Source organism: Saccostrea cucullata, unplaced genomic scaffold, assembly GCF_032062105.1.
Source record: "Saccostrea cucullata isolate Sc308-1 unplaced genomic scaffold, CSIRO_AGI_Scuc_v1 ctg367, whole genome shotgun sequence".
Lineage (NCBI taxonomy): Eukaryota > Metazoa > Mollusca > Bivalvia > Ostreida > Ostreidae > Saccostrea > Saccostrea cuccullata.
This window is the reverse complement of record NW_026923056.1, coordinates 32,430-52,076: the sequence shown is the minus strand read 5'-3', so window position 1 is coordinate 52,076 and position 19,647 is coordinate 32,430. Positions and strand designations below refer to the sequence as shown.

Below are 19,647 nucleotides of genomic sequence, written 5' to 3'. Positions count from 1 at the left end.
ATGTGTTTTTATTTTATATGGTAATGAAAAGTGTAAATTAAATAATTAGGTTAAAGAAAACAAAAAAATGACTGTTTATATCTGATTTCCCAACTTTGTTTATAAAGTTAATTAGTCCATGTGTTTGTGCAGGAAATGGAACAAATGGCGGCTGACCAGGGTGAGGAGGCCAAGATGATGCCCAACTCGATGATCAAACCTCTGCACAAGATAATCGCGGAGCACAAGGACGTGACAAAGATCGTCATTCAGCTGAACTCCATCATCACTCAGAACAAGACGGAGGCACAGGAAGTGCTGGAGATCTTCACCAAGGACAGCCACCTGTGGGACAAGGTACGTAACTCAGCACAACCACAAATCTTTGGGGAGTATATAGTCCTTAAAGTTTTACTAATTTTGAAATAATTTAAGTTAATGGACTTGAAAATATTTATTTTCAAATACAAATATTTATGTTCCAGGAACCAGAGGCCACTGTCAAGGAATTTATGTCTAACAATCCCATACTCACTGAAATTGAAGCTCAAATCAGATATTACCAGGTATGGTGTTAAACTAGTGTTCTGATATATAATAGCAAAAAATGCTACTCATCTTGATAGTGAGCGCAGCGAGTGTTGCGACGCACGTCACTGCGAGCTCTTAAAGCAATGCCTGTGTGAAGAGAAAATTCGGACTACTGCACATTCATTTGATCGAATTTTTTGACGCAGTTATTTGGACCCACAATGCATCACTTGTTAAAGCTGCGTTCTCTTGAGAATAGCAGCAAAAGTTCAACTAAAAGTAAACATGCCCTGATTTAATGGATAAATATTAAAGATAAATTTTAAGTAAAGGAAACGTTTTTCATTTACTTTCAGCACTGTTCAGGCTTCTTTTTGGAAATGTAACTTACATACGACGTCATTTGACGTCAGAGTCTAGACGCACCAAATGTCACATGCAGTTTAACGAGCCTGATCTAAATTATAACAAAAAAATATCTGCGCTCGCCATAACGGTCGCACCGTCAATATATTAGGATGGAAAATACCTGTATGTGTATTATGCTAATTAATATTTTTATAGAAACTGGAAACAGAGAAAGAAGAGATGCAGCTTAGCTACAGGGTAGGTGCCACATTGTTGAGCACAGAACCACTCAAACTGGCTCTGATTACTGAGGCCAAGAACTGGAAGATGGCATACGCCAAGGCTCTGAATGAGAAGTGTGCCCACGAGATGGACGAGATACTGGACTTCATTGACAATCTCACCAAACGTTTGTCTCGCCCCGTCAAAGACTTGGACGATGTCAGATCTCACATGGCTTCCCTCGCAGAAATCCGCGAGGCCGAAATCCGAATCGACATGACAATCACCCCAATGGAGGAAAGCTATGCAATGCTTAACAAGTACAATATTTTCTTCAATGACGGCAATGCTGAGCGAGTTGATACTCTGTCTTACGGCTGGAAGAAGCTGATTGCTCAGTCACAGCAGGTCCAGAACCACCTGCTGAAGATCCAGCCCGAGTTCAAGGCCGACCTCCTGGCTGGAGTGGAACAGTTCATCACAGATAACAAGGAATTCGTTTCTGACTATGACACCAAGTAAGACCTTCCTATTAATTTACTTTATGTTTTTCGCTGGTTGTTATATTGAACTCTTACATTGTAATAAGAAGGAATGAAATATTTCATTGAAGATTTAAGACATTTAAGTACCTAGGTTGTTAAAATTTTATGATGTTAATCAGAGAAAGTGGAATTTTTTAAAAATGTTCTTCATGATAAAGTTTACCTTTGACAGGGGTCCTATGGAGGAAGGTATCCACCCACGCGAGGCCTCAGACAGACTGAACATCTACCAGGCCCGCTTTGATGAGCTGTGGAGGAAGTACACCACTTACTCCGGGGGAGAGGAACTGTTTGGCCTGCCCGTCACTCAGTACCCTGACCTCCAGAGGATAAGGAAGGAACTGAACCTCCTCCAGAAACTGTACCAGCTGTACAACGTGGTGCTGGAGAACGTCAACGGATATCAGGATATCCCCTGGGTGGAGATTGATATTGAGAAGATTAACAATGAGCTGCTTGACTTTGGAAACAAGTATGTCATTGCAGATATTTTTATACTGTACATTATAGTTTCTGGAAATTATAATTAAAACAATCATTAAGAAACTTAGTTAATTGAAGCTGTGGAAGTGAAAGATTTACATGTATATTATCAAGTATAGATTCTGACGTAGTGAATTGTAAAGATACAAATGTCTTTGAAACACAGATGCCGAAAACTGCCCAAGGCTTTAAAAGAGTGGCAGGCTTATGAAGAGTTGAAGAAGACGATTGATGACTTTAACGAGACTTGTCCTCTTCTGGAGATGATGTCAAACAAAGCGATGATGCCACGTCACTGGGAGCGCATCGCTCAGATCACTGGACACACGTTTGACGTAGAGGCCGACAACTTCCTGCTGAGAAATCTGATGGAGGCTCCTCTACTACAGTACAAAGAGGACATTGAGGTAGGTCAGAGGAATGGCTCCTCTAGTTACTGATCAGGGAGTTGTACTGAATCTGTATTTTGTCTTTAACCTTTATAATTCATACTAGTTCCCTAATAATTCACCATTTATAACTGATGGTTGTACCCTGTACATGCAGAATCTTTATTTACTATTGAACTGTACTTGTCAGGATGTCTGCATCTCTGCGGTGAAGGAGAAGGACATTGAAGCCAAACTGAAGCAGGTGGTCAATGACTGGAGTGCCCAGGACTTCCAGTTCTCCAGCTTCAAAACCCGAGGAGAGCTTCTACTGAAAGGTAAGGTCTTAATGGAAGCTACTATTGTTATTACTAGTCATGATATTTAGAATGCTGTAAAGTGAACTGTGAATAAATTATAAAAAGTATCAGTCATAATCATAACTTTCTCTGTAGTGTGAACAACATTTTTGTACTTTGACTTTTCAAATATAATTCAACAGAACATGTGAAGTGTAACTTCCTTCTTTTTTGTTTGGTACTGAACACTTGTCTATCATGAAGACAGCTATTTTCTTCATACTCAATTCTCAATGTGCTTTTTCAATAACTGGAATGTTTATGTTGATTTTCAGGTGACACGACCTCAGAGACAGTGGCCCTGATGGAGGACAGCTTGATGGTGCTTGGATCCCTCCTCAGTAACAGGTATAATGCTCCCTTCAAACCCAAAATCCAGGAGTGGGTCCAGAAGCTGACCGGCACCACCGAGATCATTGAGAACTGGCTGGTGGTGCAGAATCTGTGGATCTACCTGGAGGCTGTCTTTGTGGGTGGTGACATTGCCAAACAGCTGCCCCAGGTAATGTACCATGTGATCAGGTGGAAAGATTATTGTTAAGAAGTTTATTATATGTGTTTTGATGGAATAAGCTGCAGAGTGTCACAAAACAGAGAATATTTTTATCTGTTACATTATTTTCATAATGTTTTAGAGATGATAAACTGAGTACTGAAGTAAAAAGTTAGCTTAAGGAGAAATTAAAACAGTAAATTCAAACATCTTTTCGTATAACTCATTTCAGGAAGCTAAGCGCTTTAGCAACATTGACAAGTCTTGGATGAAGATAATGCAGAGAGCTCATGAGATTCCCAATGTGGTGCAGTGTTGTGTGGGGGACGACACCCTGAGCCAACTCCTGCCCCACCTCCTGGAGCAGCTCGAGATCTGTCAGAAATCACTCACAGGCTACCTCGAGAAGAAACGTCTCATCTTCCCACGATTCTTCTTCGTGTCTGACCCCGCCCTGCTGGAAATCCTGGGTCAGGCCAGTGACTCCCACACCATTCAGGTCCGTCTTAATCTAATGTTAACTTAATAATTCACAGGCATGTTCTCAGTGCTGCATTGAGAATTAACACTTCAAAAATACTGTATAGGGGGAAAATAACTCGCGGTGTTAATATTCGCTATTTTCACGGTGTTGATGAATCCGTGAATTCAAGAAACAGTGAATAAGTTTTCAATATGTATAGATAAGGGAGGGAACTTTTCTAACATACAAATTCCGCGAATTCAAGAAACCGCGACAGTGTCAGAGAAGAGGAAAACGTGAAAATTACAACCCGTGAAATTAATCCCCTATACAGTAGTTTTTTTTTTCAAAGGATCACTTCATTATAAATAGGGATCTGACCTATAGGACCGGGCTTGGTTTTATTCTCTACAAAAAGCTTGTTGATTTCCGTTCTGATTAATGACATTAGGCTGTATACATATAACAATTTGTTTTTCCTAAATCCTTATTTCAGTGAGTATAGATAGGAGGAACCCTTTCATTGATTTTCTGAGTTTGTTATCTCCAAATGTAATAATTGGTATTTTTCTTTACTTCTCATTGTGCACATTGGTAACGTCTACTGTCTCTGAAATTCTATCCTTTATGTCTAGGCTATTTATCCGTGGATATGATAAAACATGCCATTAATGTGTGCAAATTATACAGGCCTAAATGAAATCCAAGGAAATCAGTTACTGATATATGTAGCCAAAGTCAATGTGATTAAATTCCAAGGAATATATAGAAATGAAATTCCATCGCAGCTCAATGCTGCCAAGAATACCTGTATCGAGTAACACAAAGTGTGCTATTCGTGTCCTCGGAGAAAGTGTGCTTACACTGTTCCGCCTGACTGACAACTTTACATTGGATTGTTACGATCTGATCTCTCTTTAGTGTTTCTTATATCAAAAATAGGCATGCAAAAAGGATAGATAATTGAAAGAAAATGCCCAATCTATTAAAAAATAAAAATTGTCTTTGAAAAGGCGAAAAATTAAAACTTTAAAAGTGTGGTACCAGGTGGATTCGAACCCCCGACTTTAAAAAGAAAGTTTCCACGATGTAAAAATCAGCTCATATATCAACTGAGCTAGTCTGACTTTAATAATAAAAGGTATAAATTTGAAGCAGATTATAAAAATCAGGTTTCCTTACTTTTTTGTAAGTTTTTTGTGAATTTCGACCCTAGGGCAGGGGTGCCCCTAAAAAATTCCTATCTTAAATTATTCTTTATATATCAACCTATCAAAATATCAAAGTTTTATTTAGGGGCAGGCCTGCCCTGAAGGACTTCTAGGCCAAAATACATGCAAAAATCAACGCTTAAACGGACAAAATGGTGTTTTGGCCAACTTTGGAGGTTTATTGTAAAGTTGTAAATAATAAATATTAGGTATAAAATTCAAATTTGAAAAATTTAGACATATATACGATAGAAAACAACAAATGAAGATTCATTTTTAAATGTCACTTTTTCCGGGAAATTGTTCTCTCCTATAGGTCAATTCTTTTGTCATAGCGAATACATCCTTTCTGGTTGAAAGCATTGCTACTTGACATAGAATGTATATATTAAAAAAAAGATTTTCTGTTTATAAAGGTTTTCAGTGATCGTATTCCTTGACATGTCCTCTGAAAACAGTTCAATCTCCATTGACACTTATGTTTTACATTGCAGGCCCATTTGTTGAGTGTATTTGATAACACCAAGACCGTGACGTTTGATGAGAAAGTTTATGACAAGATTCTGTCCATCAACTCCCAGGAAGGGGAGAATGTAGGACTGGAGGAAGCTGTCATGTGTCAGGTAAGGCTAATTTTAGATCAAAGTTTCTGCCCACTGCACTTACACACAATGGAATAGAAAATAAGATAATATAAATGCATATTTTACCTGATTGTATACATTAAATAATTCTGAATTTGATTAAATTTGAATGAATAAAAGTAATTGATATCAATTATTGACATTGTAGGGTAACGTTGAGATATGGCTGGGAGACTTACTGCGTGTGTCGAGGAAGTCCCTCCACAGCATCATCAGATCAGCAGCCATCAGTATCGGAGATCCAAGCTTCAAACTCATCGAGTTCGAGAACATGTTCCCCTCACAGGTCAGAATAAGCAGTGTTAATGAGATCCTGAGATCTATTTATTCAATAAAATTGTAAATTTTGATGTAGTTTTTAATGAAAATGACTGTTGATTTTTTGTAAGATCTTTAGGCTAATTTTCTCCTCTAACCAGTTTCTTTGTTCTGTAGATTGGACTGTTGGGTATCCAGATGTTGTGGACGCGAGATTCAGAAGAAGCTCTCAACAATGCTCGAGTGGATAAGAAAATAATGCAGAACACCAACCAGAAATTCTTAGACATTCTGAATGAGCTCATTGCCATGACAACCACTGAACTGACCAAAATTGAGAGAACCAAATTTGAGACCCTCATTACTGTTCACGTCCATCAGAAAGACATCTTTGATGACTTGGTAAGTCTAGACAAACTGATTTGAAAAAAAATTAAAAGGATTTAAGTAAATTTTGAGTGACTAAGTATGAGAATTAAAAAAATCGTTGGTCAGACTTCTGACTTATTGTTGAAATATGTATTGTTTTGTTCATACATGAGAACTTAGGTTTTGTAAATCAAATAAAATGGGACAGAAAACAGAGAATGGTTTAATGTGATTTTGAATTTTAACAGGTAAAGATGCACATCCGCTCCCCCAATGACTTTGAGTGGCTGAAGCAGTCCAGGTTCTACTTTAAGGAGGACACAGACCAGTGTCTGATCTCCATTACCGACGTAGACTTCACCTACATGAACGAGTTCCTGGGGTGCACCGAGCGTTTGGTCATCACTCCGCTCACTGACAGGTAAGATCAGGGAAGAGGAGGCAGATTCCTTAAGAATGTAGTTAATCTAAGGCTACAGAAATATTACAGCAGCTGTATTAATGTCAGATGACCTACAAGTTTCAATAAATGATCCATAAATCAGTAAATCTAATTCTTGTCAGTAGTTCTCTGCAGAACCACTGCTTCAGTTTGAAAATGTCATGGGTAAATTTTAAATGTGATCCAAGATGATGGTTTTGCTTGTCTGTTTCAGATGTTACATCACCCTGGCCCAGGCCTTAGGAATGTCCTTGGGAGGAGCCCCTGCTGGGCCCGCCGGTACAGGGAAGACAGAGACCACCAAAGACATGGGGCGGTGTCTCGGCAAATACGTGGTGGTATTTAACTGCTCCGATCAGATGGACTACAGAGGACTGGGGCGAATCTACAAAGGTCAGGCTTCTCAGTTCAGAATCTCTGTTTTCATTGCTTTCTACCTGTAGGAAAAAGAAACCTGGAAAAATAAAAAAAGAAAGATGATCAAGTTTTCTTATTATCAAATAGACCAAATACTTGCTGAGAAAGTGAAAAATCAGAAACATAAAGTATTACTTTATCATTAAATGAATTTTTATTTTGGTCTTGTTGTTGACAGGTTTGGCCCAGTCTGGCTCCTGGGGATGCTTTGACGAGTTCAACAGAATTGAGTTGCCTGTGTTGTCTGTGGCTGCTCAACAAATCGCCATCGTACTGCTGTGTAAGAAGGAGAGGAAGTCTCAGTTTATCTTCACTGACGGAGACAATGTGGACATGGATCCCGAGTTTGGTATTTTCTTGACTATGGTAAGGAGAAATGCTCTATGATAGACAATAAGAACAAGGCATCTATGGTAGAATTAAAAATTGATTTCTCATGAATTACTTTCTTTTTGATAGTGTAAAAAAGGAAATTTTAAGGGGAGGTATTCTTATATCCAAATGTTTACTTTATAGTATAATGTTTCTGTATGTATTATAATTTCTTCAAAGCTTCCATTCAGAAGTACTGTATATGTGTATGTTACTTGATTCTACTGATTATTTTTTACCTGAATAATTTTTGACAACCATTGATTTCAGAACCCTGGTTATGCTGGTCGTCAGGAATTGCCAGAGAATCTGAAGATTAACTTCCGTACAGTAGCCATGATGGTTCCCGACAGAGCCATTATCATCAGAGTCAAGTTGGCTAGCTGTGGTTTCATGCAGAACATTGTCCTTGCCAAGAAATTCTTCACTCTCTACAAACTCTGTGAGGAACAGCTAACAAAACAGGTCCATTATGATTTTGGTCTTCGTAATATTCTCTCTGTCCTGCGTACTTTGGGAGCATTCAAGCGTGCCAACCCTGAGGATGCTGAGACCGTGATTGTGATGAGAGTTTTACGTGACATGAACTTGTCCAAGCTTGTAGATGAGGACGAACCTCTCTTTATGTCTTTGATTGATGACTTGTTCCCTGGAATCACACTAGACAAGGCAGGGTACCCAGAAATGGAGGCTGCCATTGAGAAAAATGTAAGATTTTTAGCCATCTTGTGTTCCAAATAGACAGAACTGAAAACAAAAACTTTGGTCCTTGATTTGCAATGTTAGACTGTGAAATGTATTTGTTTTCTTGCTGTAGGTACTTGATGCGGGACTGATCGTCCACGCCCCCTGGATCCTGAAGCTGATTCAGCTGTTTGAGACCCAGCGGGTCAGACACGGTATGATGACCCTGGGGCCCACCGGGGCAGGGAAGACCAAGTGTATCAACATGCTGATGAAGGCCATGACAGATTGTGGTGAGCCCCACAAGGAGATGAGGATGAACCCCAAGGCTATCACCGCCCCCCAGATGTTTGGTCGTCTGGATGTGGCCACTAATGACTGGACAGACGGGATCTTCTCCACTCTCTGGAGGAGAACTCACAAAACCAAAAAGGTTAATTAAGTTCCTATATATTGATTTACATCAAATGGTGTATAAAACCAAGTTATGACTTTTGCTCCTCATATTATTAAGTTAAATTTTGAACAAAAATAACATAAATATGGAATAATGATGTAAATTTCAATGTAATAAAAGTATACATATTTTAATGAAATTAATACCAATAAAACAATTATAGTTTTAAATCTTTCATAGCCCTTATTAAGTCTGTAAAATTATTAAAAATATGAACCTTATTCTTTCCAGGGTGAACATATTTGGCTGATTTTGGATGGTCCAGTAGATGCTATCTGGATTGAGAACTTGAACTCTGTGCTGGACGACAACAAGACCTTGACCCTGGCTAACGGTGATCGTATCCCAATGGCCCCTAATTGTAAGATCATCTTTGAGGTGCACAACATTGACAATGCCTCGCCAGCTACTGTCTCCAGAAACGGGATGGTGTTCATGTCCAGTTCTATCTTGGACTGGGATCCCATCCTTAGGGGTAAGTCAGAATCAATATAGAAAGGTTTATACTTTTATCTCTATACATGGTTTGTTGGCTCATTCTTTGTGGCAATCCTGTCTTAAATACATTACAATGTATTTGTAAATGTATGCTGTTTTATCATTTTATATGAATTTGAAAATATTCAATATGTGAACTTTGTTATGTTTTCTGAACAGGATGGTTGAATACACGACCTGCCAATCAACAGGACACTATCTTCCAAACTTGTGAAGCCATCTTTCCCAAACTTTACACCCAAGTCATTCAGAAATATGAAGCCAAAATGCAGGTGCTTGAGTGCATGTATGTGAGGCAGCTGTGTGACTTGTTGGAAGGTCTGATTCCTTCAGGAGAGGAGGCTAAAGACATCAAAGTACCCCATCTACAGAGGATCATTATCTTTGCTCACATGTGGACCCTTGGGGCTCTATTGGAGCTGGAAGACAGGAAGAAGATGGAGGACTGGCTTAAGGAGAACGTCAGTAACCTGCCCCTCCCCCCTGCTGACGGGGACGACACCATCTTTGAGTACATGGTGGGAGAGACAGGAGACTGGGAGCACTGGTCTGGACTGGTGCCAGAGTACGTCTACCCCTCAGACTCCGTACCCGAGTACACCAGTATCCTAGTTCCCAACGTGGACAATGTCAGAACGGATTACCTCATTGGAACCATCTCCAAGCAGGGCAAGGCGGTGCTCCTGATTGGTGAACAGGTCAGTTTTATATCACTAATGGTTGGTCTGTATGATTCAGATCAATCATATTTTCTCCTCTTTCATATTTCTTCTTCTTCTGTATGTTTCCTGATGTCAATGTGTATTTTAGATTTTACATAATCTAATGAGTATGTATATACATTTTATAAATAGTGCATAATTATATCAATTTCATCAAGTTTGCTTCTTGTAATACATATATACAAATAAATACAAACCTATTGAAAATTTTCCTTTGTCTTACAGGGTACAGCTAAGACTGTAATGGTGCAGGGATACTGTAACAAATTTGACCCAGAAACTCATGTGTTTAAGAGCTTTAACTTCTCCAGTGCCAGTACACCTTACATGTTCCAGGTAGGTCACCCAGGACTGTAGTGTCAACTTTTCTTGTAACATTATCAGGAAACACACTGAATATTCTGTTTTTTTAATTGCCAGTGAAAAATACATTTGTCATGCAGCTATTATATCTTTGTTTTTAGAGAACTATTGAGAGTTATGTAGACAAGAGGATGGGTACAACCTACGGCCCACCAGCAGGGAAGAAGATGACAGTGTTTGTTGATGACATCAACATGCCCATTATCAATGAATGGGGAGATCAGGTATGTACTAAGGGTCCCCTTACTAAATAAAATAACTGGACCTGTGGTTATATTGTTATTCTGGGTCCCAGCTTTCCAATTTGTAGTACACTAGTGCCTTCTTCTCCTTAAGAATGGATCTTGTATTTAAGGAAGTTAATTCCATAAAATATTGCAGACTTCTCATCAAGATAGTCTATCAGATATATTTGTAGACTAATTTTGATTGGATGTTTGTAGGTGACCAATGAGATCACCCGCCAGATGATGGAGGCTAAGGGATTTTACAATCTGGAGAAGCCTGGAGAGTTTACAAACATTGTAGACATCCAGATGGTGGCCGCCATGATCCACCCAGGTGGAGGTCGTAACGACATTCCGTCCCGACTTAAACGACACTTCAACATCTTCAACTGCACTCTCCCGTCAAACAGCTCCATTGACAAAATCTTCAAGACCATTGGCAAAGGCTATTTCATTCCGGTAAGGCTTACATTTGATGCGAAGTACTTGTTTACATTGTATGTTAAGTAAATGTTAAATTAACTTGGTGCTTATACCATCCCAGTGAGGAATGACCTTAATTACTTGCTGAAAGTATGAATAAATTATATGACATAAATATCAAATTGGAAACTTTTTTAATCAATGCCCTATGTTTCTACATGTATTAATTGTTTTGTAATCTGTGTTCAGATGTCTGTAAATGTGCCATATTAAATTTCTCTTTCCAATTGTGTATTAAACCCTGTGAGTGTTACAAATTATCCATGTTCTAAGAAGGAGCATTCTAACTTATGTTTGCTTTTATAATTGCAGCATGTACGTAAAGTATACTAACTACTAGCTGTTGTTGACCAATAAGTGTAGTGGTCGATTTTTTCTTTCTTCTTATTTCACACACATTTGTATCTGTTAATTTACACGTCACTTTATATGTCTCCAAACACTGTTCTTTTTTATGGTCCTCCTTACAATCCTTTCTACATAATGCAGGGAAAAAAGGAAGGGGCAAGATGTATTTTGTAAACTGTCAGATGAAGTCAAATTTATTCAGTTATATTTTATAAAAATTATCTGTGAATGTTGTAACTACTGTGTTAGCTGACCTAGAGGAATGTTGATTCACATGTTACAGTAGTATTATACTGACAATATGCAGTCTCCAGCAATCTGCTGTTCCACTAATAGAATATTTAGAATATTTTCCTGGGAACATTTAGTCTTCATTTCTCTATTTGTCCTTTTTCTTTATAAATGATTCGTAAAAGTGCACATGGATTTGAAAATGGTTTTACATGGGCAGATTTTACTTGCATGACAGTGGCATGAATTATTTCAATTTTGCACAATTTCAATCAAGTTATTTCCTATTTTAGAATGTGTTTCTGAGTCTTTTCTTTATCAAATTATTTTTATTCATGAATAGCCCAGTATCCTCAATTAATGCATAATTTTTCTAAGATTATATGTAAATAAAGTACTTTGTATATAGAAATGTTTATAAGAATAAAAAATTATAAATATATAAAGACATAATAAGAAGAATATGACTTACTTGGGCCTAACCAGTCTTGGAATTAATAACTGGCTGATTTTTTGGACAGGGTCGAGAATTTGCAGAGGAGGTCTGTGAACTGGTTAACTCCCTTGTCCCAGCAACTAGAAAAGTGTGGCAGCGAGTCAAGGTCAAGATGTTGCCTACCCCTGCCAAGTTCCACTACGTCTTCAACCTCCGTGATTTGAGTCGTATCTGGCAGGGCATGCTGAATACGACCCCCGAGATTATCAACAACGCCGGCAGAATGATGTCCCTGTGGAAGCACGAGTGTTTCCGCACCATCGCTGACAGATTTGTTGACATAACAGACAAAGATTGGTTTGACAAGACCGTTAAGCAGGTATTACATACATACTACTGTAAAACATGTTTAAAAATATTGTACAATGAGCTGTTCTTAGGTTTTGCGATTATTTGCACAAATATTTAGTAGTCAGAAATAAAGAGTTTGCCACAACCAGATCATAGTAAAATTTTATTGCAATCTATAAGTTGCATTGTAATTTTATTTTATTTATTTTTATAATTTTTTGGACCTTGTAAGTGAATTATGATCAATATTAATTATTATGCTAATTACAGGTTGCTGAGGAGGAGTGTGGTTCTGCAGCAGTGGCAGACATGGAGGCCGAGCCGTATTTTGTTGATTTCCTTCGTGAGGCCCCAGAACCTACAGGTAGGTCACGACCTTTATCTGACGAGAAAATTATTTTTATTGGCGTATGCAGTTTACTTGTAAAGTAAAATTTATAGCATTGAAATTGGTAATTATCAAGTGAATGAGTAGGTCTAAGACTATTACAATAGGTCTCCAGTTGCTCAGGTTTTTAATTTAGGAAATTTACAATATATATTAATATGTTTTCTTAGGAAAAGCAAAGATGATGCAGAGTAAAAAGAAATCACGTAGAGTAGATAATTAGTTAGATTATCACTCCGTATCTTAAGTCATATTCACAGAATAAAAGTGTTTTTCAATGTTAGCTTTTGTTAATGTGTTGTTAAGCTCAATGTTTTATTCCAGATGAGCCAGTTTAGTCTCAGGTTTTCACATGCATAATTTGTTGTAAGAACCAGAATGTTATTTTGGGCTGTTTTATTGTGCAGGAACACTTATCACAATGTATTGTACTTTCAAGCAGACCCTCTTAGCATTTGTTTTACGGGTCTATGGTCAAGAAATACATTGCATGGCTATTCCCTGAGGCCTTGAATGGATCTCTTAATTTTGTATTTTAAGAATGAAATTATTTTTATGTACCATTGAACACCGCCTATTATGAAATTAATGTTAACTTTGCATGCATGATACATTTCATCAAAATCGCACAGTAAATAACTATCTGCATGGTAACAATATTGATTATTTGATCAATAGAAATGTCAACATTTTAAATAAGTGTTACAGCAGTAAAGTAAAACTTATTGAAACATTTACAAAAAAAAACATTAAAGAAAAATACATGTTTAAGCATATTTTACGAAAAGGAATCTTAAATTGCCAGAACTCAGATTTGGTTTAGAGTTAGAGGTGACTTAGATGTGACCTCTTAACCTTTTATTTGGTATGAGGAATGTGACCTGTTGACTTTTTGTTTGGTATGAGGAATGTGACCTGTTGACCTTTTGTTTGGTGTAGGTGAGGAGACAGACGATGCAGACCTTGAGGCCCCTAAGATCTATGAACCGATCCCTACCCTGGACTTCCTGTCTGAGCGCCTCAAGTCCTACCAGGAACAGTACAACGAGACCATCAGAGGATCCAAGATGGACCTGGTCTTCTTCAAGGTTAGGTCTTGTCTTAACCAATAAAGGGTTATATAAGATGCCATCAATATTAATCTTACCAAAAAAAACTAATGAAATAAAACAAAAATACTGGATTGTCAATATCATTATGTATGTAGTAAAATCAAATATCTATAAAATCTTACAATTTTCTAATTTAAGAAATGTTTTCAATTCTTTGATTTGAGAAGTAAATATATATGTTCATGTCTTGTATTGATTGTTAAAACTTGTCTTGCTATGGTTGTAGGATGCTATGACGAATCTGGTGAAGATTTCCCGCGTCATTCGTACGCCCCGAGGCCACGCCCTGCTGGTGGGAGTGGGAGGGTCTGGTAAACAGAGCTTGACCAGACTGGCTTCATTCATCGCTGGCTACAAAAACTTCCAGATCACCTTGTCCAGGTTACTATAAATACTTATCTCTAAACCAGTTTAATACAAAGACTGAATAAAAAGTAAAGGATTGAATTTTATGATGGTAGAGATAAATATGAAATACATTGAATATGCAAACTTCAATGTGATGAAATATAAAAGAAATAGGAGAAATATTGTAAGATGTTTGAAACGTAAGAATTTTTTTTGCTATTGCAATCACCTAGGAGGTAAGAATGGATATGTTGTCAGAAACATTCACAGCCAGATAATTGTTTCACTGAGAAAAAAAATGAGAAAATGGCACAACGTATTTGAAAAGAGATTGATTACATGTGATATTTGTATGTCCAAGACTGATCTTTAGAGAAGTTTTAAACATATTAAAAGCCATTAACTCTTCAAATACCCCAGATATATACCACAGTCTTGAATGACGGTTGCTCAAAAATTTAAAGGAAACTAAAAAATAGTATCTTAGTATCAAAATTTCTCTGTCTGCCTTTACCTGTGTTAGGTCAATTGTAAGTCTTCAGATTTCTGTGCTTAGCTTGTGGTTTGTATTGATTCTTGTCATGGTCCATGTTGCTTACCTGTCCATAATTCAGAGTATTGCAAATTCAGCTGTCTTATTGTAATCTTTGAACTGCCTCAGTATCAGTAATCATGTGGTAGGCTTTTTTTCATTCTGGAAAAACTGATTTTTTGCAAAATGTTTGAATTATTCTGAATGAATTGTATTTAAGGTCGTACAATGTAACAAACCTGCTGGAGGATCTAAAATTCCTGTACAGAACGGCAGGACAGCAGGGAAAAGGAATCACCTTCATCTTCACTGACAACGAGATCAAAGACGAGGGCTTCCTGGAGTACATGAACAACATCCTGTCCTCAGGAGAGGTACCTCTCACAAAATCTTATTTCCTTCAAGTCATAAATTTAAAGTACACAGCTTTACTTCAAGAGTTGCATTTTGACCTGTCAGGACAAGGCATACCTGTACACAACAAAGACTGTTTCATATTTAGGACTTGAATATTTTTATAACAGAGAAATGTGCAGACCTTTTCTTTCTTTGATTTGCCTTTTGATTAGTAACCAATGGAAGTGGTGGTATTTAGCTATATGTTTGTAAAAGAGAGGGAAAAAGAATGTACAAGTCTAAGAACATTATGACCTATGGGCCATTTGTTTTTCTCTTCTAACATTTATGTTTTTGCTTTATAAGAGGTGTGTGATTATTAAGATTCTCAAATCTGTGTAGGTATCTGGCCTGTTTGCAAGAGATGAAATGGATGAGATCTTACAAGAACTGATAGCAGAAATGAAGAAAGAATTCCCACGTCGTCCACCCACAAACGAGAATCTGTACGATTACTACCTATCTCGCTGTCGACAGAACCTTCATGTGGCTCTGTGTTTCTCTCCTGTAAGTAATAATTCAGCCTTACTATAAGTTGTGACTTAACTGATATTCATACCATCTGTCAACCCTAAGACTCCCTGTTTAACATTATCCCCTGTAACCTCAGGTTGGTGAGAAGTTCCGTAGCCGATCCCTCAAGTTCCCTGGACTTATCTCTGGCTGTACAATGAACTGGTTCCAGCGCTGGCCAAAGGATGCCCTGATAGCCGTATCCAACCATTTCCTGGCAGAATACGACATTTCCTGTACACCTGCTGTCAAAACAGCTGTTGTCGGAACTATGGGTCTCTTCCAGGTTAGGGTTCAAGAGTTTCAAATCGAAGGAAAAAACTAGTTGACCTTTTAGTGGAATAAAACATTTCTATTATTCTGATACATTTAAATACTTAAAATGGAGAAAAATTGAAAAGAAATTGAAAGATAAAGGAAATTAAGGGTTCCATACACAGAGGAAAATTTAAGGAAATATTTATTGTTTTAAACCTAAATTTTTGAAAGGAGAAGTGATTGAACTGTTTTAGAGATTTTTCTGAGAGTAATGAGTTACTCCTCTATTAGTCTTCATTCTAACAGCAGAAAAAAATATCATAGATACTTATTAGACTATAAATGGCCAAGTTGTAAAGAGGAACACAAAATGTTTGTGAATTGTGAAGGTAACATGAAGAAGAGAAATCTTGTTTTGCTATTCTTTCCCATTTATGGATTATGATTTATCCAACGGTTCTGCTATTTTGTTTTACAGGATCTTGTGGCGGAGATGTGCATTGATTACTTCCAAAGATACCGTCGTCAGACCTATGTTACACCCAAGTCTTATCTGTCCTTCATTGCTGGTTACAAGACCATATACAGCGAGAAGAAAGGAGAAATTGGCATTCTGGCTGAGAGAATGAATACAGGTATTGTTTCCTCTTTAACAATGATACAGGTTGTTTTTCTTTTTTAATTGATTTAGAAATTGATGTTGTCAAATAAATCTGTTCATGTGATTTGTCATCATTTCTACAGTCTGAATCTAGTAATGTTAATGGTTATGTGCTGGCTTTTAGAAATTTTTGTTCTGTTATTTTTAAAAGTCTGTAAGTCTGCAATGCAGGTTACTTTTAAAATTCTGCAAGTATGCAGGATAAGTATAAAAACTTATTCGACGGTGCTCTGAATTATTAAAGTAAATTGTCTTTTCCAGGTTTGAAAAAACTAGTTGAAGCAACTGAGTCGGTAAATGAACTGTCCAAGGAACTGGCAGTCAAGGAAAAGGAGTTAGCGGTGGCCTCTAAGAAGGCTGACCAGGTGCTTGCTGAAGTGACCGTCAGTGCCCAGGCGGCTGAAAAGGTCAAGGCCCAGGTACAGGTGGTCAAGGACAAAGCCCAGGCTATTGTAGATTCCATCTCCGTGGACAAAGCGTCGGCCGAGGAGAAACTGGAGGTGGCCAGGCCTGCCCTGGAGGAAGCGGAGGCTGCCTTACAGACAATCAAACCTGCCCATATCTCCACTGTCAAGAAGCTGGGAAAACCCCCTCATCTGATCATGAGGATTATGGACTGTGTACTGTTACTCTTCCAGCGCCGTTTAGACCAAGTCAAAATGGATGAAGAGAGACACTGTGTCATACCATCCTGGTCAGAAGCCTTGAAACTGATGAGCAGTAGCTCCTTCCTGAATGGTTTAATGACCTTTAATAAGGTAAAGACATTCTACAGTGTGCCATACTTTTTGCCCCTCTCTGTATTTATCAGTGTTCTGTGTCAGTATATGTATTGTTTTCTAACTACAGGATACCATCAATGAGGAGACGGTGGAACTGTTACAGCCCTATTTACAGATGGAGGACTACAATCTAGAGACGGCTCAGAAAGTGTGTGGTGATGTAGCCGGTCTGTGCTCCTGGACCAAAGCCATGGCCTTCTTCTACGGCATCAACAAAGAAGTATTGCCCCTAAAGGCAAACTTAGCGGTACAGGAGGCTCGACTTCAGTCGGCCATGAAGGACTTGAACAATGCCCAGGCACAGCTAGACGAGAAGAACAAGGAGCTGGCCGCTGTAATGGCCATGTATGATGCTGCCATGAAGGAAAAGCAGGTGAGGGAACCAGTGATCTGTTTATAGGTTACTGGGTCAGATAAGGACAGAGTCGCTTCACACTTCTGGTGTACTATATATGGTGTACTCTTATAATCAAATGCAAGCCAAAATGATGTCATTTTTTATTAAATCAAAGTCTTCAACAAAAGTATAGGCCCAATTACTTGTTTCTCAATTTTTTCATCAAATAATTTGACATTGAAATTTAAGAATGACAGTCATGGAGAAGGTAAATCTAATTGAAAAAGATAAAAGTTAATATGTTGAATTTTACCCCCTTTGTATGAATTGTAAGAAAACTTCATGACTTTGTACACTCTTTGTATGAATGTTGAGAAAACTACATGAATTCAACTTATTGGATTTAAAGAAAAGACACATTTTCAATAATATAATTATTACACCACTGTGTATGATATTAATCCAGTAAACTTGGATGTTGTAGGCATTGGTAGATGATGCAGAGGCCTGCCGCAGGAAAATGACTAATGCCACTGCCTTGATTCAAGGCCTGTCAGGGGAAAGAATCCGTTGGACTGAGGCCAGTAAGGGATTCGAGGCTCAGATCCACAGACTTGTCGGGGATGTCCTGCTCTGCACTGGCTTCCTGTCCTACACAGGCCCGTTCAACCAGGAATTCCGAAACCTCATATTGAAAAACTGGAAAAAGGAGATGATTGCCCAGAAAATTCCATTCAGTGATGTAAGAATTATAGCAATTTATTTATACTTCTTGTTGACAGCAAATTTTTCTTTGAGTCTCTTATGCACACAGAAATGGATAATTTTCTTCTTGCTGCTAGGCATGCTTTTATAAACATTTTGATTGACAGTTTTCACTTGTTGATATAACAGGACCTGCAGATTGTGTCTATGTTGGTGGACAATGCCACTATTGGAGAGTGGAACCTTGAAGGTTTGCCCAATGATGAGCTGTCCATTCAGAATGGTCTGATTGTAACCAAGGCTTCCCGCTTCCCTCTTCTGATTGATCCACAGGGGCAGGGCAAAGCCTGGATTAAAAAGAGGGAGGGCAAAAACGAATTACAGGTTAATATATTTTGAAAAATATAAATCATTTTTAAAAAAGCACTTAATGTACCTGATACATTTGTATAGAAGATTTTATTCTCTATTGCAAACGTTGTTAGAATGCTCAAATGGATTAAAGAGAAAGAACCCTAAAGGGATAGGTTGTAAGACTGACAGTGCTTTGGTTTATGTGTAGGTGACAGCCCTGAACCATAAATACTTCCGTACCCACCTTGAGGACAGCCTGTCCCTGGGGCGACCCCTCATTATTGAGGATGTGGGTGAGGAACTGGACCCAGCCCTGGACAACGTCCTAGAAAAGAACTTCATCAAGTCAGGCTCCACATTCAAGGTGAGTCAAAGAAATCTCCTTACAGAACGGCATAGCAGTCATCTCATTAGCTTTACTGAGATAAAGAAAACCATGTATAATTGATGTAAAAAAAATACATTGGGAAATATTGTTAAAATCATGATACTAAAAGTTACAGAGCATCATATTCTGTTCATTGTGAAAGTGAGATGATATTTAGCTGTTTTCGTTTTCAAGGTGAAAGTAGGAGATAAGGAGGTAGATGTGATGAATGGATTCCGTCTGTACATCACCACAAAGCTAGGTAACCCGACCTACACACCAGAAGTGTCAGCTCGCACGTCCATTGTGGATTTCACTGTAACAATGAAGGGTCTGGAGGATCAGCTGTTAGGGGTGGTCATCTTGACTGAGAAACAGGTACAAATTATGTCATACCCTTTGTTTATCCTTTGAAAGACATGCAAATTGTTGATGATCAGGAATGACTAAAGAAACAAGTACTTTTGTTAAGATGGTTATTGGAAAGCTATGATGTACTAAGAAGTCACTGATATTGATTGTATTTCCATTAGCACAACATACATGTTAAGTTAGATCTGCAATTGTGTCATTGACTATAAGCACTGTCT

General features: G+C 38.0%; 1 protein-coding gene across 2 annotated transcripts in view; it reads left to right on the top strand.

Annotated features, from left to right (window-relative positions):
- The window catches only part of LOC134263042 (dynein axonemal heavy chain 5-like), a 45,349-nt gene that overhangs the window by 19,004 nt on the left and 6,698 nt on the right, over window positions 1–19,647 (top strand). For both annotated transcript variants that reach the window (XM_062745342.1, XM_062745341.1), the window contains 35 exons: window positions 133–336; window positions 465–545; window positions 1,075–1,598; window positions 1,798–2,097; window positions 2,275–2,515; window positions 2,688–2,814; window positions 3,111–3,337; window positions 3,561–3,827; window positions 5,497–5,625; window positions 5,795–5,932; window positions 6,082–6,306; window positions 6,522–6,694; window positions 6,930–7,108; window positions 7,311–7,498; window positions 7,775–8,212; window positions 8,322–8,621; window positions 8,877–9,120; window positions 9,303–9,841; window positions 10,091–10,201; window positions 10,330–10,452; window positions 10,672–10,914; window positions 12,039–12,332; window positions 12,575–12,668; window positions 13,632–13,780; window positions 14,031–14,185; window positions 14,905–15,058; window positions 15,423–15,587; window positions 15,691–15,879; window positions 16,330–16,486; window positions 16,774–17,270; window positions 17,362–17,667; window positions 18,116–18,373; window positions 18,526–18,720; window positions 18,899–19,054; window positions 19,253–19,435. In XM_062745342.1, the coding sequence (XP_062601326.1) occupies window positions 133–336; window positions 465–545; window positions 1,075–1,598; window positions 1,798–2,097; window positions 2,275–2,515; window positions 2,688–2,814; window positions 3,111–3,337; window positions 3,561–3,827; window positions 5,497–5,625; window positions 5,795–5,932; window positions 6,082–6,306; window positions 6,522–6,694; window positions 6,930–7,108; window positions 7,311–7,498; window positions 7,775–8,212; window positions 8,322–8,621; window positions 8,877–9,120; window positions 9,303–9,841; window positions 10,091–10,201; window positions 10,330–10,452; window positions 10,672–10,914; window positions 12,039–12,332; window positions 12,575–12,668; window positions 13,632–13,780; window positions 14,031–14,185; window positions 14,905–15,058; window positions 15,423–15,587; window positions 15,691–15,879; window positions 16,330–16,486; window positions 16,774–17,270; window positions 17,362–17,667; window positions 18,116–18,373; window positions 18,526–18,720; window positions 18,899–19,054; window positions 19,253–19,435 (7,953 nt within the window). The remainder of the gene's footprint in view (window positions 1–132; window positions 337–464; window positions 546–1,074; window positions 1,599–1,797; window positions 2,098–2,274; window positions 2,516–2,687; window positions 2,815–3,110; window positions 3,338–3,560; window positions 3,828–5,496; window positions 5,626–5,794; window positions 5,933–6,081; window positions 6,307–6,521; window positions 6,695–6,929; window positions 7,109–7,310; window positions 7,499–7,774; window positions 8,213–8,321; window positions 8,622–8,876; window positions 9,121–9,302; window positions 9,842–10,090; window positions 10,202–10,329; window positions 10,453–10,671; window positions 10,915–12,038; window positions 12,333–12,574; window positions 12,669–13,631; window positions 13,781–14,030; window positions 14,186–14,904; window positions 15,059–15,422; window positions 15,588–15,690; window positions 15,880–16,329; window positions 16,487–16,773; window positions 17,271–17,361; window positions 17,668–18,115; window positions 18,374–18,525; window positions 18,721–18,898; window positions 19,055–19,252; window positions 19,436–19,647) is intronic.